The 23,645-nt window shown below is 42.6% G+C and overlaps 2 protein-coding genes across 3 annotated transcripts in view; both read left to right on the top strand.

Annotated features, from left to right (window-relative positions):
- TSGA13 (testis specific 13) overlaps positions 1-20,012 on the top strand; it is a 31,427-nt gene extending 11,415 nt beyond the window's left edge. Inside the window, exons 3-7 of the mRNA XM_027969119.3 lie at positions 70-141; positions 1,042-1,248; positions 15,410-15,549; positions 16,094-16,221; positions 19,747-20,012. Coding sequence (XP_027824920.2) covers positions 70-141; positions 1,042-1,248; positions 15,410-15,549; positions 16,094-16,221; positions 19,747-19,916 — 717 coding nt within the window. The 3' untranslated portion in view covers positions 19,917-20,012. The remainder of the gene's footprint in view (positions 1-69; positions 142-1,041; positions 1,249-15,409; positions 15,550-16,093; positions 16,222-19,746) is intronic.
- A 268-nt stretch (positions 20,013-20,280) lies between these two features.
- Positions 20,281-23,645, top strand: part of COPG2 (COPI coat complex subunit gamma 2) — a 163,228-nt gene continuing 159,863 nt past the window's right edge. The window contains exons 1-4 of one of the 2 annotated variants that reach the window (XM_042248839.2): positions 20,281-20,386; positions 20,902-20,989; positions 21,586-21,638; positions 22,200-22,280. Coding sequence is in view for 1 of the 2 variants with exons in the window: in XM_015095386.4 (XP_014950872.3) it covers positions 20,350-20,386; positions 21,586-21,638; positions 22,200-22,280 (171 nt within the window). In the remaining variant the exon portion in view is untranslated. The remainder of the gene's footprint in view (positions 20,387-20,901; positions 20,990-21,585; positions 21,639-22,199; positions 22,281-23,645) is intronic. The other variant, XM_015095386.4, reaches the window with a different exon arrangement.

Genomic DNA, 23,645 nt, shown 5'->3' with positions numbered 1-23,645 from the left:
AGTAAGGAATAGAATATTGTTTAGGATAGGCGCAACTTGGAACACTAATATTTTGTTTATTGTCTCTAGATTATTGATGCAGTCGGGCAATCAAAATTTGTTCTAAAGAACCTGCACCATTACGCAGTCCATCCAAATTTGGTAGGTGATAAAAAAGCATTCCCCCACGATCTCCAAGAGCAAGTTTCAGCTGCGGTGCCAAGGCCCAATGCAGAGAATAACCCAAGTGCCTCCAAGTGCCACCAGCTACTGTGACTGTGCATTCTCCTGGGACCTGGAAGAAGAGCTGTCTCAGGGCGCTGATGGGAATGGTGGAGAGGGAGGAGGGTGGGGCTGGGAAGAAAGTGGGCCCTACAGCTGACTTTTTTTTCCCTTACTTTGAGAAAACTTATGTCTAATTAGGAAGTATTCTGTTTCCTCCCTCTCCTTTCCTCCCTCTCTAGTCCCCTGCCTTCTCCCTACTGATGGAAAAGCAAATTTAGTGGGCCTTCCCCTTCCCCCATCACATCTAAAGTGACATGCTTCTTTTTGTGACTGTTTTTCCTTTTTGACATTGTGCTTTGCCTTTAATGTGGTTGTGCCTGGAGAAACGATGGTGGGTGGGAAGAGGTAGATGAGAGCTGTGTTGGCCTCCTCAGGGCTCCCTGGGCTCAGAGATCTGGTATCTCATGGTCCACTCTGCCTCAGCATTGTAGAGAAGGCCATTTAGGTTTAACATAGAAACTTCTGCGGCCCTATTGTGTTGGACACAATGTTACACTTTTTCACAAGAATTAAGTCTTCTCTGTGCCTTTTTATGTGGAAACTTTCCCATCTCATTTCCTCAGCCCCTTGGTAGATTTGCAGGGAAATGTTCTGAGAGGAGAAAGGGACTGAAAGCTTCAGATATTTTCTGTAAAACAAGTTTTTGAGCAGATTTAGCCAGGCCCCATCCAGCTTCCCTGTCCCTAACCCATAAAGGCAAAAGCTTAGCTAACCAATCAGTTAATCTGCCCTTGATCTAATCCCTTTGTCTCTCTGGAAAACTTTCTGTCTGCTCAGGCCCAGTACTATGAGCCTTTGAAGCCCACTGCACTGCAGAAATTCCTGGCTCGAAACAGGAAAATTCAAAGCTTCACGTTAAAAGTAATAGAGTATGATCAGGATAAGACCTTACTGATTCTGACCAACAACCCACTTCCCTGCCCGATAGATCATCAAGGAAAGGACATCACACCAAAATACTTTTCCAATGAGTTACTGCTCAAGGTAAGAAGACCTGGGGAAGTTTCCTGGCATCATGAGTAAGGATCCTGAGGAATTTAGCAGTTAGCTTGAAGAAGGGAACTAACTTAACATGGAAGGTGGTACTCAGGACCAACCACTTCCTTCTTATTCTTTGCCACATGCTTCACCAAATAGAATCTGAGGGCCTGGGAAATACTCAGAATCAGAGCAGTACAAACCTGGGTCATGAAATTTCATTCATTGCACAGAGGGTCTTAATTAAAAAATTGTTCTTCCTTGATCAAAAATATTTAATTTGTAATTAACAAAGGGTAAACTAGCCACTTGCTTAATAATTGAGTATAAAGTGCTGTGCTTAGTTGCTCAATTGTGTCTGACTCTTTGTGACCCCATGGACACCAGGCTCCTCTATCCATGGGATTCTCCACGCAAGAATACTGGAGTGGGTTGCCATGCCCTCCTCCAGGGAATTTTCCCAACCTAGGGATTGAACCCAGGTCTCCCACATTGCAGGCAGATTCTTTGAGTATAAAGTAGCAACAGATAAATCTGGAAATGACAAGTAAGGAACAGAAACGAATATCTAAAGGGGAAAGAGTTATGCTCTCCACCCATAGCTCTTGGGTATCAAGAGGGAAGAGGAACAGAAAATTTACTATCACAGCAGCTAGATATTTGGGACTCTGTTATAACTGTTGTTGTTGTTTAATCACTAAGTCGACTCTGACTCTTTTGTGACCTCATGGACTGTAGCCCGCAGGTGCCTCTGTCCATAGGATTTCCCAGGCAAGAATACTGGAATGGGTCTTCCTGACCCAGGTATTGAACCCACGTCTCCTGCATTGGCAGGTGGATTCTTTACCACTGACCCACTAAGCAAGCCCAGGACAATTGCTAGATATACGCCAAGCTAAGAACTAAAATGTAAAGGTGATTACAGGACAGTTTCTATGTTGAAGGAATTTGGAGTCTAACAGGAGAGACAGATCAATAAATGAGATATACAAAGTAATTATTAATCTAATATGCTAGGATATGTGAGTAATAAAAGAATGTACAAGATATACTAATATACAGTAGGTAACAGTATCTTTGTTGGAGGAAAGGAAATAATCAGGGAGGTTTGGCAAAGGAGGTGAACCCTGACCAAAAATAAAAGAAGATAATCCAATCAATGGGAAAAGCAAAGGCATAGATTCATGAGAAAGTGAGGTGCATTTAGGGGAATGTAAGAGAGTAAATAGTGGTACTGGAGAAGACTCTTGAGAGTCCCTTGGACTGCAAGGAGATCAAACCAGTCAATCCTAAAGGAAATCAACCCTGAATATTTGCTGGAAAGACTGATGATGCTAAGGCTGAAGCTCCAATACTTTGGCTACCTGATGTGAACCAAAGAGCCGACTCATTGGAAAATACCCTGATTCTGGGAAAAATTGAAGGCAAAAGAGAAGAGGGCAGCAGAGGATGAGGTGGATAGGATGAGGCTAGATAGGATTACGGACTCAACGGACGTGAGTTTGAACAAACTCTGGGGGATGGTAGAGGACAGGGAAGCCTGGCATGCTGCAGTCCATGGGTCACAAAGAGTCAGACATGACTTACCAACTGAACAACAACAACAAGAGAGTAAATGGCAGGAGTTTAAAAGTATAACCAAATCTGCAGTTTAGAAAGACCGTTTTTGGAAGTTTAGCAAAAAGTATATTAGTTGCAGAGGAGATAAAAATCAGAAAGATTAACTATCACCCAACATTCAAAAACTAAGATCATGGCATCTGGTCTCATCATTTCATGGCAAGTAGATGGGGAAACAATGGAAACAGTGACAGACTTTATTTTCTTGGGCTCCAAAATCACTGCAGATGGTGACTGTAGCCATGAAATTAAAAGACACTTGCTCCTTGGAAGAAAAGCTATGACAAACCTAGACAGTGTATTAAAAAGCAGAGACATTACTTTGCCAACAAAGACCCATCTAGTCAAAGCTATAGTGTTCCCAGTAGTCATGTACAGATGTGAGAGCTGGACCATAAAAAAGGCTGAGCACCGAAGAATTGAAGCTTTTGAACTGTGGTGCTGGAGAAGACTCTTGAGAGTCTGTTGGACGGCAAGGAGATCAAACCAGTCAATCCTAAAGGAAATCGACCCTGAATATTCATTGGAAGGACTGATGCTGAAGCTAAAGCTCCAATATTTGGCCACCTGATCGAAGAGCCAACTCATTAGAAAATACCCTGATGCTGGGAAAGATTGAAGGCAGGAGGAGAAGGGGAGAACAGAGGATGAGATGGATGACATCACCGACTCGATGGACATGAGTTTGAGCAAGCTCCAGGAGATAGTGAAGGACAAGGAAGCCTGGTGGGCTGCAGTCTATGGGACTGCAAAGAGTCGGACACGACTGAACAACTATATTGTTGCTACAATTGTCAAGGTGAGACATGCTGAAGAATTTAATTGTCAGCTAAAAAGATACACAACATGAGAGTTGTGAGTTAAGTTTTATTTGGGACAAAATCAGGACTTCAGCCCAGGAGACAGCACCTTAGATAGCTCTGAGAGACTGTTCCAAAGAGGTTGTGGAGGGAGGTCAATATAAAAGATTTTGGTGAAAGGGGAGTTCAGTGCATCAAACACTTATTTTACAAAAGGTTTTCTGCTAGTCATGAGGGACTAATGTCACCATGAAGGGATTTAGTGCTTTCCTAGTGAGGCAAGGATTGGGATGTATAGTCAAAGCTTTGGTTTTTCCAGTACTCATGTACGGATTGAAGAACTGACTCATTAGAAAAGACCCCGATGCTGGGAAAGATTGAAGGGAGGAGGAGAAGGGGACGACAGAGGATGAGATGGTTGGATGGCGTCACCAACTCAATGGACATGAGCTTGAGCAAGCTCCAGGAGTTGGGGATGGACAGGGAAGCCTGGCATGGTACAGTCCATGGGGTCACAAAGGGACATGATTGATAGACTGAACTGAACTGAACTGAAGGACTGGAATCATGAAATCAGTTCCTGAAAATATCTATCTAAAGACCTGTTCCATCAGTTTCCCTGGAACACACAGTGTCTCTCCAGCCTGATTTCTCTTCAGAGAGTGTTGGAAATCAGAAGCTGCAGTAGCACAGGATTAAGTCTCTGCAGCTGCTGCTGCTGCTGAGTCACTTCAGTCGCGTCCGACTCTGTGCGACCCCATAGACGGCAGCCCACCAGGCTCCCCCGTCCCTGGGATTCTCCAGGTGAGAACACTGGAGTGGGTTGCCATTCCTCTCCAGTGCATGAAAGTGAAAAGCGAAAGTGAAATCACTCAGTCTTGTCCAACTCTTAGCGGCCCCATGGACTGCAGCCTACCAGGCTCCTCCGTCCATGGGATTTTCCAGGCAAGAGTACTGGAGTGGGCTGCCATTGCCTTCTCCGAGTCTCTGCAGAGGCAGATGCAAATGCCCTTGTTGTTGTTGAGTTACTGGCACATGCTCTTGGCAGGTGCCAATTTGCACTTGACAGGCCAGTGCCAATTTGTAGTTGACAGAACTAAATCAATAGCAGAGAAAATGAAGAAAACCAATTTAAGATATATTTAGGAATCATGATCTAAAAAAGATCTTGAATTCCCTGGCAATCCAGTGGTTAAGACTCTGGGGTTTCATTGCTGGGGGCCCTAGTTCAATCCCTAGTCAGAGAACCAAGATCCCACAAGCCTTGTGGTGTGGCCACAAATATGTGTGTGTGTGTGTGTGTGTGTGTGTGTATGTGTGTGCGCACGCGTATGTGTGTGTGTGTGTATGTTTTTCTTGTAAAAAAGATCTTGACAGCCATAAAAGTGGGCCTAATATAACTAGAAGAAATTAAATAAGTGAAAGTGTTAACAAAAAATCTAATTATAACAGGAATATCATGCTGGGAGTGGGATTACCCAAGATAGACCATTATAATAACGTGGTTAATTTAGAGTTAGTATTTCCTCCATTGCTAGATGGATGGCAGTGAAAGATTCCTTTCCAAACAAAGGATAAAATGCTAACATCCAACAGTATATGCTGACAAAGGAGTTAATTGATTCATTGCCTATGATTCTTGGGTCTCAGAATTTGTGCCATTTGAGCATAAGCTCAGTGATTGTTCTCCTGGTAGTGGGTAATATACACTGAGAGGAACACATGCCAGGCCAGGGTTGCCTTGCTCAAGGTAGAGAAGGAGATGCAAGACTACCATGTAACCTTGGTGCAAGAAGAGCTTCCTTCCAACAGCTGCCACTTTGTGGGCCTTGCATGTCGCATGCGGGACCTGATCCTATTCATGAGTAAATTGCAGTACCAGCCAAATTGTATTAATAGACAGTGGTAAGGCTTTGATTGTTGAAGACTGGCAGCATGGTAATTTTATGGGGCTATCTGGAACAAGTCCAAGAAGATGGAAATGCCCAATATCTAGAATGCCTCTTGAATATTCATGCTGCATCCCTCCTTGTCTTACTAGACAAATGTGGCACTCTTTTATGAGCCTAAGATTATACACAAAAGAAGGATTCTTTTGCTACATCCAGACATGTGTATAAAAAGAATGTGGGTATTAGCAATCAAGCTGAAGAATGGACCAGACATGTCTATCACAGTGGTTGTTATACTCACAGCCCTTTCTAAGTAACATGGCCCTACCACAGTTTGTGAACAAAGGCCATATTCTGAGTAACTAGACTCAGTTTTCTATGCCTACCTAGAGCCAGAGGAGGACACCAGACCCAGGGAAGCCAATCTCATAGGCTGCTCAGTGACCTGTGCTATAGATTGGTGCTGTTAAACCAAACCAACGAGACGAAAACTGAAACCAAACCAAAACCAACTGAGGCCAAAAGCTTGGCATTATTAGTACACCGGTACCGAAGCAAATCTCAGAGACAGAATTTTAGGTGAAATAGAAAAGAATAGATTTATTGCTCTTGGCTAAATAAGATGTACAACTTGAGAGTTGTGAGTTGAGTTTTATTTGGGGCAAAATGAGGACTGCAGCCTGAGAGGCAGCATCTCAGATAGCTCTGAGAGACTGCTCCAAAGAAGTGGGGGAAGGTCAATATATATATAAAATTTTGGTGAAGGGGGAGTTCAGTGTAATCGGTCACTCACTTTACAAAAGGTTTTCTGCTAGGCATGAAGAGTTGATGTCACCATGAAGGGATTTAGTGCTTTTTTAGATATGAGGAGGATTGAGATCATAAATTTTGTTCCTGAAAACACCCACAGCCTTGTCAAACTCAATGCAAATATGAGCCACGCCATGTAGGACAACCCAAGATGGACAGGTCATGATGGAGAGTTCTGACAAAATGTGGTCCACTGGAGAAGGGAATGGCAAGCCACTTCAGCACTCTTGCCTTGAGAACCTCATGAACAGTATGAAAAGGCAAAAAAAAATGACACTGAAAGATGAACTCCCCAGGTCAGTAGGTGCCCAATATGCTACTGGAGAAGAGTAGAAGAATAACTCCAGAAAGAAGGAAGCGATGAAGCCAAAGCGAAAACAATGCCCTGCTGTGGATGTGACTGGTGATGGAAGTAAAGTCTGATATATAAAGAACAATATTGCATAGGAACCTGGAATGTTAGGTCCATGAATCAAGTTAAATTGGAAGTGGTCAAACAGGAGATGGCAAGATTGAACATTTTAGGGATCAGTGAACTAAAATGCACTGGAATGGGTGACTTTAATTCAGATGACCATTCTTACCTACTACTGTAAGTAAGAATCCCTTAGAAGAAATGCAGTAGCCCTCATAGTCAACAAGAGTCCTAAATGCAGTACTTGGATGCAATCTCACAAACAACAGAATGATCTCTGTTCATTTCCAAGGCAAACCATTCAATATCACAGTAACCCAAGTCTGTGCCCCAACTACTAATGCCAAAGAAGCTGAAGTTGAACAGTTCTATGATGACCTACAAGGCCTTCTAGAACTAACACCAAAAAAAAGATGTCCTTTTCATCATAGGAGACTGGAATGCAAAAGTAGGAAGTAAACAGATACCTGGAGTAACAGGCAAGTTTGACCTTGGAGTACAAAATGAAGCAGGGCAAAGGCTAATAGAGTTTTGCCAAGAGAACACACTGGTCATAGCAACACCCTCTTCCAACAACACAAGAGAAGACTCTACACATGGACATCACCAGATGGTCAATAATGAAATCACATTGATTATATTCTTTGCAGCCAAAGATAGAGACGCTTTACACAGTCAGCAAAAACAAGACTGGGAGCTGACTGTGGCTCATATCATGAAATCCTTATTGCAAAATTCAGACTAAATTGAAGAAAGTAAGGAAAACCACTAGATCCTTGAGGTACAACGTAAATCACATCCATTAGGATTATACAGTGGAAGCAACAAATAGATTCAAGGGATTAGCCTCCATGGAGGCTGGAGTCCCTACAAATAGAGTGTGTGAAGAACTGTGGACGGAGGTCCATGACATTGTAGAGGGGGCGGTGATCAAAACCATCCCCAATAAAAAGAAATGAAAAAAGGCAAAATGGTTGTCTGAGGAGGCCTTACAAATAGCTGAGAAAAGAAGAGAAGTGAAAGGCAAAGGAGAAAAGGAAGGATATACCCATTTGAATGCACAGTTCCAAAGAATGGCAAGGAGAGATAAGAAAGCTTTCCTCGGTGATCAGTGCAAAGAAAAAAGGGAAAACAATAGAATGGCAAAGACTAGAGATCTCTTCAAGAAAATTAGAGATACCAAGGGTACATTTCATGCAAAGATGGGCACAATAAAGGACAGGAATGGTATGGACCTAATAGAAGCAGAAGATATTAAGAAGAGGTGGCAAGAATACACAGAAGAACTATACAAAAAAGATCTTAATGACCCAGATAACCACAATGGTGTGATCACTCACCTAGAGTCAGACATTCTGGAATGTGAAGTCAAGTGGGCCCTAGAAAGCATGACTATGAACAAAGCTAGTGGAGGTGATGGAATTCCAGCTATTTCAAATCCTAAAAGATGATGCTGTTAAAGTGCTGCAGTCAATATGTCAGCAAATTTGGAAACCCCAGCAGTGGCCACAGAACTGGAAAAGGTCAGTTTTCATTCTAATCCCAAAGAAAGGCAATGCCAAAGAATGTTTAAACCACCATACAACTGCACTCATCTCACACCCTAGCAAAGTAATGCTCAAAATTCTCTAAGCTAGGTTTCACCAGTACGTGAACTGTGAACTTCCAAATGTTCAAGCTGGATTTAGTAAAGGCAGAGGAATCAGAGATCAAATTGCCAACATCTGTTGGATCATAGAGAAAGCAAAGAATTCCAGAAAAACAACTGCTTTTGCTTTATTGACCCATGCCAAAGCCTTTCAGTCTGTGTATCACAACAAACTGTGGAAAATTCTTAAAGTGATGGGAATATCAGACCACCTTACCTTCCTCCTGAGAAATCTGTATGCATGTCAAGAAGCAACAATTAGAACCAGACACGGAACAATGGACTGGTTCCAAATTGGGAAAGAAATACATCAAGGCTGTATATTGTTATCCTGCTTATTTAACTTACATGCAGAATACATCATGAGAAATGCCAGGTTGGATGAATCACAAGCTGGAATCAAGAGTGTCAGGAGAAATACCAATAACCTCAGATATGCAGATGACACCACCCTTATGGCAGAAAGTGAAGAGGAACTAAAGAGCCTCTTGGTTTAAATCAAAGAGAGAGTGAAAAGCTGGCTAAAACTCAACTTTCAAAAAAGTAAGATCATGGCATCCAGTCCCATCACTTCTTGGCAAATAGATGGAGAAACAATGGAAACAGTGACAGAATTTATTTCAGCTCCAAAATCACCGCAGATGGTGACTCTAGCCTTGAAATTAAAGGATTCTTGCTCCTTGGAAGAAAAGCTATGAGAAACCTAGACAGCATATTAAGAAGCAGAGACATTACTTTGCTGACAAAGGTGCATCTAGTCAAAGCTATGGTTTTTCCAGTAGTCACGTATGGGTGTGAGAGTTGCACCATAAAAAAGACTGTGCACCAAATAATTGCTGCTGTTGGACCGTGGTGTTGGAGAAGACTCTTGAGAGTCCCTTGGACTGCAAGGAGATCCAACCAGTCAATCCTAAAGGAAATCAGTCCTGAATATTCATTGGATGGACTGATGCTGAAGGTGAAACTCCAATACTTTGGCCACCTGATGCAAAGAGCTGACTCATTAGAAAAGGCCCTGATGCTGAGAAAGACTGAAGGCAGGAGGGGAATGGGAGGACAGAGGATGAGATGGCTGGATGGCATCACTGACTAAATGGACATGAGTTTGAGCAGGCTCCGGGAGTTGGCTATGGACAGGGAAGCCTGGCATGCTGCAGTCCATGGGGTCACACAGAGTTGGACACGATTGAGTGACTGAACTGACTGAAAAACACCCAACTATCTAAAGACCTGTCCCACCAGATTCCCTGGAGCACAGAGTGCCTCACTCCAAACTGAATTCCCTCAGGAGGTGTTGAAAGTCAACAGCTGCTGTGGCACAGTGTTCAATCTCTGCACAGGCAGATGGCAAACGCCCTTGTGTTCAGTCACTGGCAATGCAATTGGTAAGTGACCATTTGTGGTTGACATTGCTTTGCCAGGCAAAGGGGGACACAGTGGGCTCCTATGCTGAGAAACTTTGTGTCCCAACCTAGGAGGATTTGATGAGGAGTTTTATAGGAATAGTTCATGAGTGGGGTTGCTGATAAAATTAGGCTGTGTGCAGGGCCTGAACGCTTTTAATCTTGTCTCAGGTGGCCTTGATGAACTTCTCTGGTTCCTTTAATCTTGCTTCAGGTGGTTTCTTGACTACTCTTCCCTTGATTAGCAACTGTTTGCTATTCAGGGAAGGTCATGGAGGCTGGAGTCCCTACAAATGAGAAATAGGTGACAGAAAGATTTCTGTGCCCAGGAGCTCCACAGGGTCCTGCTTAGTTCCGTAACCTACCAACAACCAAAATCCTTGAGCTAATCAGATTCTTGCTTCCAGGCATCTGAATTGGGAAAGGAAAAGATTGAGAGTGTGTGAGGAGGAGGAGAGCGTTGAGATTGGAGGAGGGCATGGCAACCCCCTCCAGTATTCTTGCCTGGAGAATCCCATGTATAGAAGAACCTGGTGGGCTACAGTCCATAGGGTTGCAGAGTCAGATACGACTGACGTGACTTAGCACACGTGCATGTGGGAATAAAAACTGAAAGGACATGGAAGGGAAGGATAGAAAAATGTCAAACCATGAGTAAGAAGGTAGTAGGTAAGTAGGGGCAGATTGAAGCAAAATTTGTAGGTTAAAAAAAATGATATTCAGGGCAAAATAAGGAATGAATGCTAGAGTGAGAAGGAAGCAGACAGGAAGAAAGCAGGAAATATGTTAATGGCATGGTGCTAAATGATGAGACAAGATAGACAAGCTCATGCAGTTGGGGTCCTTAGCTCGCGCTGCTTTGGATTCCAAATAATGGCTTTATTCTTGTTTTTCTGCTCTAAAATCTAGCTCTGCTAAGGTTTCTACTCTTTTGCGGTCAGATTATTGGCTATGACAGGTCCTAGGCATAAATGGAGGTAACTTAAATGAATACCCCTATTAATGGAGGTAACGTCAATGAATCCTGTTCCTCAAAATGAAATAGTTTCAAGAGTATGAGAATCAAAAGGACATGGTTCAGCCACAGGATTTTTATAAGAATTTATGAGATTTTTATGAGAATTAAACAATAAATGTAACAGATATAGCAAATAAATACAACAAAGTAACCAATATATGTAATAACAAATATAAAAAAAGACACGGTTAATTCAGCAGCAAACATTTTAAGAAAGAGGTTTGAAAATTCTGAGCTAAAAGGTTCAGTACAGGTCAACTAATTAGTTTGGTTATTCATTTATTCTGTCATTCTTTCATTCATTCAATAACATTTATTGAGCACTTACTATTTGCCAGGCAGTGTTATGTGGTAGGGATCTATCAGTGACTAAGTCAAAGTTTAATTCCAGTGGAGTACACAGACAATAAGCAAGTCAACAATTGCACAGAACATATCTATTGTAATAAGTGCCCCCAAAAGTAGGATAAAGGAATGGAGAGTGATGGGTGTGATTTAGACAGGGTTGCTAGAGAAGGTTCTCAGAAGCAGTGATCACATTTGAATAGGGACTTTAATGAGATATATCCTGCAGCTGTCTACACCTAGAATATTGTTCCCATTTCAGTTTGCCACACATTAGGAAGAATCTAATTTGTAACTTTCTTAAATGAGTTAAAATGAGAGAAATCGGGAGAATAGGGAATAACCCAAAGCCATGTCATATGAAAAAAATTCACAATGTTGGCAATGTTGAGTCTGGAAGAGAGATGGAACTCAGGGGAAATGTGATGGATTTCTTTAAATTATTTAAGGTCTCTATGAGAGAGACACTAGATTTGTTCTGTTTGGAGTTGTTGCTGTTGTTCAGTCACTCAGTCATGTCTGACTCTTTGTGACCCCATGGACTGCAGCATGCCAGGCATCCCCGTCCTTCACTATCTCCTGGAGTTTGCTCAAACTCATGTCCATTGAGTTAATGATACCAACCAACCATCTCATCCTCTGTTACCCGCTTCTCTTCCTGCCCTTCAACTTTTCCAGCATCAGGGTCTTTTCCAATGAGTCAGCTCATCGCATCAGGTGACCAAAGTATTGGATCCTCAGCTTCAGCATCAGTCCTTCCAATGAATATTCAAGGTTGATTTCCTTTAGGACTGACTGGTTTGATCTCGCTGTCCTCTTGGGAAGACTCTCAAGAGTCTTCTCCAGCACCACAGTTCAAAAGCATCAATTCTTTGGTGCTCAGCCTTCTTTACAGTCCAACTCTCACATTTATACATGACTCTATGCCCCAACCAGTAAAGCTGAAGAAACTGAACTTGAATGGTTTTATGAAGACCTACAAGACCTTTTAGAACTAACACCCCAAAAAGATGTCCTTTTCATTATAGGGGACTGGAATGCAAAAGTTGGAAGTCAGGAAACACCTGGAGTAACAGACAAATTTGGCCTTGGAATGCAGAATGAAGCAGGGCAAAGACTAATAGAGTTTTGCCAAGAAAATGCACTGGTCACAGCAAACACCCTCTTCCAACAACACAAGAGAAGACTCTACACATGGACATCACCAGATGGTCAACACCGAAATCAGACTGATTATATTCTTTGCAGCCAAAGATGGAGAAGCTCTATACAGTCAACAAAAACAAGACTGGGAGCTGACTGTGGCTCAGATCATGAACTCCTTATTACCAAATTCAGACTCAAATTGAAGAAAGTAGGGAAAATGGCTAGACCATTCAGGTATGACCTAAATCAAATCCCTTATGATTATACAGTGGAAGTGAGAAATAGATTTAAGGGCCTAGATCTGACAGATAGAGTGCCTGATGAACTATGGAATGAGGTTCGTGCCATTGTACAGGAGACAGGGATCAAGACCATCCCCATGGAAAAGAAATGCAAAAAAGCAAAATGGCTGTCTGGGGAGGCCTTACAAATAGCTGTGAAAAGAAGAGAGGTGAAAAGCAAAGGAGAAAAGGAAAGATATAAGTATCTGAATGCAGAGTTCCAAAGAATAGCAAGAAGAGATAAGAAAGCCTTCTTCAGTGATCAATGCAACGAAATAGAGGAAAAGAACAGAATGGGAAAGACTAGAGATCTCTTCAAGAAAATTAGAGATACCAAGGGAACATTTCATGCAAAGATGGGCTCGATAAAGGACAGAAATGGTATGGACCTAACAGAACCAGAAGATATTAAGAAGAGGTGGCAAAAATACATGGAAGAACTGTACAAAAAGATCTTCACGACCCAGATAATCATGATGATGTGATCACTAATCTAGAGCCAGACAATTTGGAATGTGAAGTCAAGTGGGCGTTAGAAAGCATCACTATGAACAAAGCTAGTGGAGGTGATGGGATTCCAGTTGAGCTGTTTCAAATCCTGAAAGATGATGCTGTGAAAGTGCAGCACTCAACATGCCAGCAAATTTGGAAAACTCAGCAGTGGCCACAGGACTGGAAAAGGTCAGTTTCCATTCCAATCCCAAAGAAAGGCAATGCCAAAGAATGCTCAAACTACAGCACAATTGCACTCACCTCACATGCTAGTAAAGTAATGCTCAAAATTCTCCAAGCTAGGCTTCAGCAATATGTGAACCGTGAACTCCCTGATGTTCAAGCTGGTTTCAGAAAAGGCAGAGGAACCAGAGATCAAATTGCCAACATCCACTGGATCATGGAAAAAGCAAGAGAGTTCCAGAAAAACATCTATTTCTGCTTTATTGACTATGCCAAAGCCTTTGACTGTGTGGATCACAATCAACTGTGGAAAATTCTGAAAGAGATGGGAATACCAGACCATCTGAACTGCCTCTTGAGAAATCTGTATGCAGGTCAGGAAGCAACAGTTAGAACTGGACATGGAACAACAGACTGGTTCCAAATAGGAAAAGGAGTACGTCAAGGCTATATATTGTCACCCTACTTATTTAACTTATATGCAGAGTACATCATGAGAAACGCTGGGCTGGAAGAAACACAAGCTGGAATCAAGATTGCCAGGAGAAATATCAATAACCTCAGATATGCAGATGACACTATCCTTATGGCAGAAAGTGAAGAGGAGCTAAAAAGCCTCTTGATGAAAGTGAAAGAGGAGAGTGAAAAAGTTGGCTTGAAGCTCAGCATTCAGAAAACGAAGATCATGGCATCTGGTCCCATCACTTCATAGGAAATAGATGTGGAAACAGTGTCAGAATTTATTTTTTTGGGCTCCAAAATCACTGCAGATGGTGACTGCAGCCATGAAATTAAAAGACGCTTACTCCTTGGAAGGAAAGTTATAACCAACCTAGATAGTATATTCAAAAGCAGAGACATTACTTTGCTGACTAAGGTCCATCTAGTCAAGGCTATGGTTTTTTTCTGTTGTCATGTATGGATGTCAGAGTTGGACTGTGAAGAAGGCTGAGCACCAAAGAATTGATGCTTTTGAACTGTGGTGTTGGAGAAGACTCTTGAGAGTCCCTTGGACTGCAAAGAGATCCAACCAGTCCATTCTGAAGGAGATCAACCCTGGGATTTCTTTGGAAGGAATGATGCTAAAGCTGAAACTCCAGTACTTTGGCCACCTCATGCGAAGAGCTGACTCATTGGAAAAGACTCTGATGCTGGGAGGGATTGAGGGCAGGAGGAGAAGGGGATGACCGAGGATGAGATGGCTGGATGGCATCACTGACTTGATGGATCTGAGTCTGAGTGAACTCCGGGAGATGGTGATGGACAAGGAGGCCTGGCGTGCTGTGATTCATGGGGTCGCAAAGAGTTGGACACGACTGAGCGACTGAACTGAACTGAACTCATTGGAAAAACCATAGTTTTGACTATACAGATCTTCAAAGTATTGTCTCTGCTTTTTAATACTCTTTCTAGGTTTGTCGTAGTTTCTCTTCCAACGAGCCAGTGTCCTTCTATTTCATGGCTGCAATTTGGACTGTAGGGTAGAAGTTACAGGGTGTTAGCAATCAGCTATTAATTAAGTAGATTAGGTTTTTAGAGATAGGAAGATTGACCACTCGATAATAATAAGGCGGGGATAAGATGAATGGTTACACTTGATGGCCTTTAAGATCTTTTGAAAGTCTTTGATTCTATGACTTTAATAATGACAAAATTATTACCTCACAAAACATCCCATTCTGTGGCCTTTTCACTGCAGAGAATAGGATATGAATGAGACAGCCATCTGTAAGAAAGGTGGGTAGCATCCCATGGATCAACAATATTTCCCAATTTATTACCAAATGTTTGGTTTCCTAAGCAATTCACTAAGTGAATCCTCAAAATCCAGGAAATTCTTCCATTTACACAAAGGGCTAGTGTGCAAGCTTCATCAATGACTTTGGAATCTGGGCAAAATTTGGACACATTATCTGGCTGTGAAATGAATATGTGTTAGCCTACTTAGGGAATTGCTTTTCTCTTCTTTGGATTTCTGTACCCCTACTTCCCTCTTTGGCAGGTCTTGTTGCTGAGTTTAGGGGAACTGGAGCTTAGTCCAGGAACCTAGCTCTGCCTTTAAGCCCAGGGGACTCAGCTTACTCCTTCACTTACTCTTCTTTCCGTTGCTGCAGGAAAGTCATCAGCACAAGCCCACCAAGAACTTCTTCCTACCCTTGATGCCTCAGAAAAAAAACTTAAGATCTGGACTGAAACCAGTATTCCCTTTGATGCTGATGGAGGACACCACATCCAAGCGAGAACAATGGTTTAGGTGGAGTCCTGGGTCTTTCTTTCCTTTTCCTTATTCATGTCACTATCTCTCTTCAATATGATTTAACAAATACTTTTTGGTTATAGGGAATGTGGAGAACTGTATAACAATAGGACAGCTTTCCTATGTGACCCCCAACCACATTTCCACCTTAGCGACAGAGAAACAGTAATGCAAACTAAGATTTTTCACAAGAGATGTAGTCAAAGGTCTATGATTTGAGGAACCAAAAAATCTCCCTCGGTGCATGTTAAGGATTGTGATATAGGAACAATCTGATTTGAAACTGGTTATAGGAGCAGCCTCTATCTAGTTTGGAGAGGAGAGAGGAGATTCTGGAGTTCCTTCATAGGCTTGCAATAGTAGGTTCTAGAAGCATCCCTTCCACTGAACAATACTGCCACTCTGTACCAATGAACACCCTCTATTTGTGCTGTCCTTTCTTCTTCCCTAGAAGCTGAGGTTGTAGTGCCTGGTTTCAATAACCCCCTACCCCTACCTCACCCCCACACTAGGACCTACTAAGTCAACTTTCTTTGTTAAGGTTTTCCACCGACAAGGATTTCAAGAGTGAAGGGAAGTATTCAAAGATCTACACTCTGAGGCAACAGAAGAAAATGTACCCTCAGCTCACCTTTGCTTCAGTCTGTAAAAAATATATGAAGAATGATGGTAAGGTCCTCTCTTTCAAAGCAATGCTTTACAAGACAGCAATGTGGGCAGGAGGGACAACCTATGGGGATGAATGTTGAGGGCAAATCAACATCTCTCTTGGAGGTTCTGGAGACTGTTTTTCTGTGTATCATGGAAGCCAAGAACAGATAGAAGCCTGAGTGGTTCTAGGCTTTTGAGCTTGTTTAAATCCTCAAATTTCAAGAAAGTTCCAGCGTAGTGTTTCCCAAACTACATCACCCACCACGTTACTAGTTTTGGTCAATATGTTGTTTGCCCTATAATTTACTTAATGTTTTTCTTTAAAAGCATTATTATTTTTTGGTTTCATCCTAATTATTGTCCTATGTTATTGTTCTATGTCCTATGTCCTAATGTCCTATGTTATTGATATCATGGGTTTGACATACTAACACATGGGCTTTTTTCTCCTCTTATACATTTAATTGAGGCTTCCTTGGTGGCTCAGACAGTAAAGAATCCACCTGCAATGCAGGAGACCTGGGTTGGGAAAATTCCCTGGAGGAGGGCATGGCAACCCACTCCAGTATTCGTGCCACCATGGACAGAGGAGCATGGTGGGCTACAGCTCCTCGGGTTACAAAGAGTTGGAAATGACTGAAGGACAAAGCACAGCATACATTTAATCAAATTCATAATAATTAAAATTTAAGATGTTTATGTATCTCCCAAACTACCCAGTGGTATGCATATCACACTTTGAGGAAAACTGTTCTAAAAGGGCCAAAGGATAAGCTGTGAGTCTCAAAGGTCCATGAGTCTCCTTGGGGCTGAGGCAGGACAGTGTGGAATAGGTTTGGGATAAGGTAGGGGTGCAATAAGAATGCTCCTCACAAACTGTCATTCATTTAGCAACATTTATCGGGCACTTACTAAGTGTCGGATATTTATCAAGCACCAGTAATAGCACTTTCAGTACATAGGATAGATGGATGGCCAGGTCACTAAGGGCTTTGTCTATTAGTATAAACAAAGGCTTAGGTTTTATCCAGCAAGTGTTTATGACCCACTGAAGAATTTCAGAGCACTGAACTTACATTTGTGTATTAGTTTAATCAGTGAGTCCCCAGACTTCCCTAGCCTATGGCTCCAAGATAAGGTTCATTTCTCCTCTGGGGTTTCTTTCCTTGAGCAATTTCTGAAACTCCCAAAGGTATGCTTCTCTGTTCTGCAAGGCCATTCTAGTGGCAGCCAACCATCCTTAGTTCCAACAGTCACAGCTCCAGAGGCATGCGGGCATATTTTACCAACCCTTACCTGGCTCCTTCAAGCATCTCTGCTCCTCCTGGACCTATGCGCCACCTCACCCACCTACTGCCTCTCTTAACTCCCTGTGCTTGAGTGTTCAGTTGTGTCTGACTCTTTGTGACCCTATGGACTGTAGCCCACCAGGCTCCTCTGTCCATAGGATTTTCCAGACCAGAGTATTGGAGTGGGTTGTCATTTCCTTCTCCAGGAGATCTTCCTGACCCTGGGATTGAACCCATGTCTCTCACATCTCCTGCATTGCAGGCGGATTCTTTACCACTTAAGCCATCAGGGAAGTACCCTCTTAACTCCCCATATACAGCTAAACCTAAACTGTGGCATTAAATAACACTTCATAGAGACTTCCCTGGCAGTCCACTGGTTAAGCTCTGCACTCCCAATGCAGGAGATGTGGGTTTGATCCCTGGCAGGGAACTAGATCCCACACGCTGCATCGAACAGCCAAAACAGAAAAAACAAACAAACAAAACTAAAACCCAAAACACTTCACAGATGCGGACAAAAGTTCAAGGGTGGCAGAGAGTCATTTATCTTGTTTTAAAAGGGGCCACTCTGGGACTTCCCTGGTGGCCCAGTGGCTAAGATTTCACACTCCCAAAGCAGGGGGCTCGGGTTCAATCCTGGGTCAGGGAACTAGATCCCACATGCTGTGACTAAGACCCAGTGCAGCCAAACAAATAGATATTTAAAAATAAATAAATAAAAAGGGCCACTCTTAAGCTCAGCCTCAACCCTCCCCTCCATCCTCCAAGTTCCTTCACACTTACCAGCAGGCCCCCAGCATATTATCCGTTCTTGGGAGTCTCTCAGTTTACGTGCACCATCTCTGCCTAGGCTCCCAATACCTCTAGCCCACAAGAGGGGAAGAGGTTGCTCCTTTCCCCTAAGCCTTTTTATTTTCAGGCCCAGAATAAATAAGTAGGAACGTCTATTTCCTTCAAGGGAAACTCTACATGGAAAGCAAGGTTTGAGCTTTATAAGCCAGAAAAGGCAAGCATAATAGTATATTTAGTAAAATTGGAGTTAAATCTCAACTGATACCATATGCAGGGTATCAGCAGTTTAGTTTAAATCCATATTAGAAGAAAGAGTTTCTCCAGGGTCTAGAATCTAATCTGGATTAAAATTTCTCTGATTTTCCAAGGCCATGATTCTGTTAAGATAACCCAATAACCCAATTTACACTTCTAAACAGAACACTTAATATCTCAGTCTGCAGAATTTCTTAGAATTATGGTAACTTTACAGTTTCCCTCAAGAAAAATGAATGGCTGTTTACCCTATGTATCTAAAGGGCCATTACTGTGCTTTTCCTAAACGATCTATTGTGAAGTTGATGCAGTGTCTCTACTTCAAGCAAAAGAGAACCTAGCAAGCCCTCCTTCCATCCATAATGTTCCATATTTACCAGGCATCCAAATAAAAGGTTACATAGAAAACTGCTTTGATGGGGGCCACGAAGGCTGGTTAGGAGACTGTCCAAAAAACAGATAGGACCTGAATTAAGGCAATAGCAGTAGGAATAAGAAAAGAGATTTAAGAGATATTTACATGGCATAATGCTTCAGAATAGAGGGGAGGGATGGGAACAGGCCAAGCCCAAACAGAGGCGTCCAAGAAGGGCTGAAATTGAAAGACAATCTGGAAAAAGTGATACTGAAGCCAAAGGTAGCAACAGCTTCTTAGTCACACTCTCAGACAGGAGAACTGAAAATCAACATACATTTTAGGAAAGGGCTAAGAGGAATCTGAACGCACAAGTGAAAGTACCTTAACTTAGTAAGAGTTATGTGTCAATCCCCTGGAGAAGGGAATGGCACCCCACTCCAGTACTCTTGCCTGGAGAATTCTGTGGACAGAGGAGCCTGGTGGGCTATTGTTCATGGGGCCGCAGAGCTGGACACGACTGAGCAACTAACACACACACACACACACACACACACACACACACACACATAAACACACAAGTGTCAAAATGGTCACAGATGGAATCATTTGAAAGGGTGGGGTTAGTTAGGGAAGATCCTAAACTGGTAGTGTTTTAAAGTGTGTCTTGATGAAGGGAAGAATTATAAACAAAGTTGGGAATGGTGGTCAGTGGTCCAAAACCTACCCTTCTTGCTCTGAGTAAAGACCAGCTTTCTCACCCCTCCAAATGGGTCTCTTCATTTTTCACATTATGTGTCCTCCCTTGGGAAGTCCATTTTCACGAAGGTGCCCTGTGCTTTGTTGCAGTCTCCAAGAAGTCAGGGAGCGACTCGCCAACTTCCCAGATGATTTGGGAACCATTAACCCTTTCATCACTCCTGGAGAAGAAGCCCACCAGAACCGCACCAGGAGAGAGCGAGTTCCGCAATGGAAGGGCCCAGCAGTGGTTTATAAAAAGCGCCACTGTCATTAAGTGAAAACAAACCCTGCAGGACCCCCGCTTCTCCAAAGACTGAGGGACCTGCAGAAGTCGCCATCTAGGGCGTGCCAACCAATAAAATTTCATTCTGCCCGCTCCGGGTGTGGGCTGCCGGGTGGCTTGTAGGGCGGGCAGGGGCTAGCCCCCAGCTGCTACCGGTCGCTGTAGGGGCGGAGGTGCGACTCCGGTGGGAACCACCGCTGGCCCCGCCTCCTCCCGGTTTGGGAAGGAGGAGAGGGGGTGGCCACGCCCCCGGGGGCGGTGAGAGCGGCCGGCGCCGGGTAGGGAGGGCGGGCCTTCTTTCCGAGTGACGGGACCGCGGCCCAACCGGCGCCAGAACACCGGACCGGCCTTCCTGCAGCCTCTTCCGCTTGCCGGCTGCGGCGCCTGGGACGGTTGCCGTGGGTCTGGGCGCTGGGAAGTCGTCCAAGATGATTAAAAAATTCGACAAGAAGGACGAGGAGTCTGGTACGCCCGGGGCTCAGCCGCGAGGGCCCCTTCCCCTTCCCCCGCCCCGCCGCCACCTGCTCTCGGGGACTGCGAACCTGGGGGCGTGGGCGCCGGTGTGCCAGGGGGCTGGAGTTGGAGCCCGGCCCCTCCTCCGACCCCGCTCCGCTTCAGCCGGGGGCCTGCCCCTAGCCCCTCCCCCAGGGCTCCGGAGCCTCCCTTCAGGTCGGCGCGCTCGCGCGCGGCCGCCCGCGCGCCGCCTCGGGCTGCTCGGCGGCCCCGCCCCCAGTCCCCCTCCTCTGGCGCCGCCGCTCCTCGGAGCCGCCTTCTCCTCCGCCGGTTCGCCTGGGGTGGGCTTGCCCACCAAAGAGGCGGGCCCACGGCAGGTGGCGGAGGGAGTGAGTGTGCGCTTGCGAGAGGCGGCGGTTGGATGGGGTGGGGTGGGGGCGGGGTACTGATAGTGTACGGCCCTGAGTGGGTCTGGGGTCGACTGGACTGTGTGTGTGTATGAACTTTGTGGTGCTTGTACCTTACAGTCTCCCTGGGGACCTCTGCGCTGTCCGCTTCCCTGGGGGCAAGGCTGTTCCGTGGTACCTAGCTCATTTAATACTCAAGCATCCAAAAGTGAGTTGCATCCTGATACCCATCTTTGGTCCAGAGTAAATGAGGCAGATAGCCAAGTCCCCTCAAAAAAAAAAAAAAAGAAAAAAGAAAAAGTCTCAGTGATTGATAGCTGCTCTCACAAAGCGTGGTCGAGGGTTGGGTTAGTAAACCTCTATGGCCCCTTCAAAGCTTGACGCGTATCTAATTCTCTGATAAACTCTTCTGCCTCCAGCAAAATGTTAGAAATACACAAAGTAGTGCTTTCCTATAGGGAAATCCGAAGAGCCTTACCACAATCTAAATCTCAGTTGTGTGGACATGGCAGATATTTGTAACATTCATATAAAAATAAGGCAGGCCAAGAAGACAAGGTACTCATTTTAGGTAGAGTTTCTGTAAAAGAGAAGTACAGGATCTTACAGGATAGCAGATAGAGCTAATGTCAGAGTCAAAAAGATTTTAATTAATTTGTATGCATATTAGTAATGATTATCACTGTAATATCCAAGTGGACACCTCGCATAGGTGAGATTTCTCAAGCATTTAAAACCCTTCTTAGAAAGTAAATACATCTGTGTATGCCAGCTATTAAAGACATTTTTTCCCCCATAATATAGGTAGTGGCTCCAATCCTTTTCGGCATCTGGAGAAGAGTGCTGTCTTACAAGAGGTATGGCTTGGAAGTATAGTGTGTTTTTTCTTTTCTGTTCCATTTTAGAATGGGGACAGAGCACCTGGAATTCTATGATCCAAAATAAGAATTAAGGAATGTAACTGAGTTCAGAGAATATATACTGGAGGGAAAAAAAAAAAGAGGGGTTACTTGTCATAGGAAAGTCTGGCGTTTATAGAAATGCAAACATTTGTAGACTCTGTCACATGTTGAGAATTTTAAGTAACATAAGGTAGGAGGTGTTTAGTGCAAGGTTTTTGAAGGAAGTTATAGATACTAAGCTCATTGTATTCAAATGATGTAGGTAAATATTGAAATTCTTAGATAAAGTCCACAAGTTGAAGTGGGAGACTTAAGGGAGTGAGTATAGAATGGAAAATCACATCTGATAATTTATTATATACCATAATAAATGGAAAACTATAAGCTAAATTATTTGGATACTATGATTAAAATATATAATAGTCCTAAAAACATATATATAATTGTTTTCATTTTATTTGATTGTCTATAATCTGTGATAGAAAATATACATAGCAGTGTTTTTTGTTTCCACAGGCTCGTATATTCAATGAAACGCCCATCAATCCAAGAAGATGTTTGCATATTCTTACAAAGATTCTTTACTTACTGAACCAGGTAAATTACTGTGATTTTCCTCAGATTTGTGTCTTAGAATAGAAATACATAATGTGCAGTGAAGTTTTTTCTAGGAAGTGTAATTATTAATTTTTTAATAATTCACTTAATTTTAGAATTTGCAGTGTTTGATTAATGTAGTAATATGTAAAATTTGTGGACAAGGAGTATGACATATACTTCTTTCTTATTCATGAGGTACCAAATCAGCTAAGCACACAGTACAATCTCAACATTGATTTGAATTTAACAAGTATTAGTTAATATTCAAACATGTTGTTTAGGTATGTTCAAAGGTCTTTATGTCCCTCCAAAAATATTTTTAAAAAGCTTAGACAAATTCTAGATAGACATTTTATCCTTTTGTGAGGGTATATTAATGCTTTAAAGCTTTCATTTTAATATTCAAATTAAGGAATATAAGCAGGAATATTGTTTTATTGTGCTTCACTTTATTGAATTTTTTTTTTTTTTTTACAAATTGAATGTTTGTGGCAACCCTGTATTGTTAGATGATGGTTAGCATTTTTTAGCAATAAAGTATTTTTAAGTTAAGGCTTGTACATTGTCTTTATTTAGACATAATGCTATTGTACAAAATAGACTACAGTGTAGTATAAACATTTATATGCAACATTTATATGTATAAATGTATAAATTTATATGTATAGATAATATAACATTATATGCACTGGGAAACCAAAAAATTCCTGTGATGTGCTTTATTATAATATTTATTTTATTGCCATGGTCTGGAACTGAACCTACAGTATCTGCAAGGTATGCCTTTGTTTGTTTATGATTTTCTTAGTATGGTTCTGGGCTTAACTGTTTTGTGCTTTATGTCGTTTTCTCTAAATGGGGATTATGATAAAGCTGTTTTAGACAATGGTAATGATTAAATGATACAGTAAATGTGAAGCACCGAAAATAGTTGTGGACACAGCATTCAGGAATAGTATTCATTCAGTCATTCAGCATATATATTTATTACGAACCTGCTGTGTCCTATGCACAGGGGATATAGCAGACAAAACCGACAAAAATCATGAAACATAGATCCTACTTCTTCTTTTGTGTGTGTGTGTGTGTGTGTATGTTTTTTGTTTTTGTTTTTGTTTTTTATTGCTTCAGACTGAAAAATCTCATGAAATGTCTAGGACCTTAGAAAATGTGATTTTGTTTGTTAGATTCATATACACACACGTGTATGTGCACCTATATATATACCTCAGGTGGTTTACATATGGTACAAAGAACACTGTGGTTTCCAACTTGAGTTCCATGAGACTTTTTACTTAGCTACGTTTCATGACCGAGATAAAGTTTTGTAGTTTGCAAATGAAGGCTGAACAACAAGTCCAT

This window comes from Ovis aries, chromosome 4 (assembly GCF_016772045.2).
Source record: "Ovis aries strain OAR_USU_Benz2616 breed Rambouillet chromosome 4, ARS-UI_Ramb_v3.0, whole genome shotgun sequence".
Lineage (NCBI taxonomy): Eukaryota > Metazoa > Chordata > Mammalia > Artiodactyla > Bovidae > Ovis > Ovis aries.
Note: the sequence above shows the minus strand (reverse complement) of the source record. Positions and strands in the feature narration are given on the sequence as shown.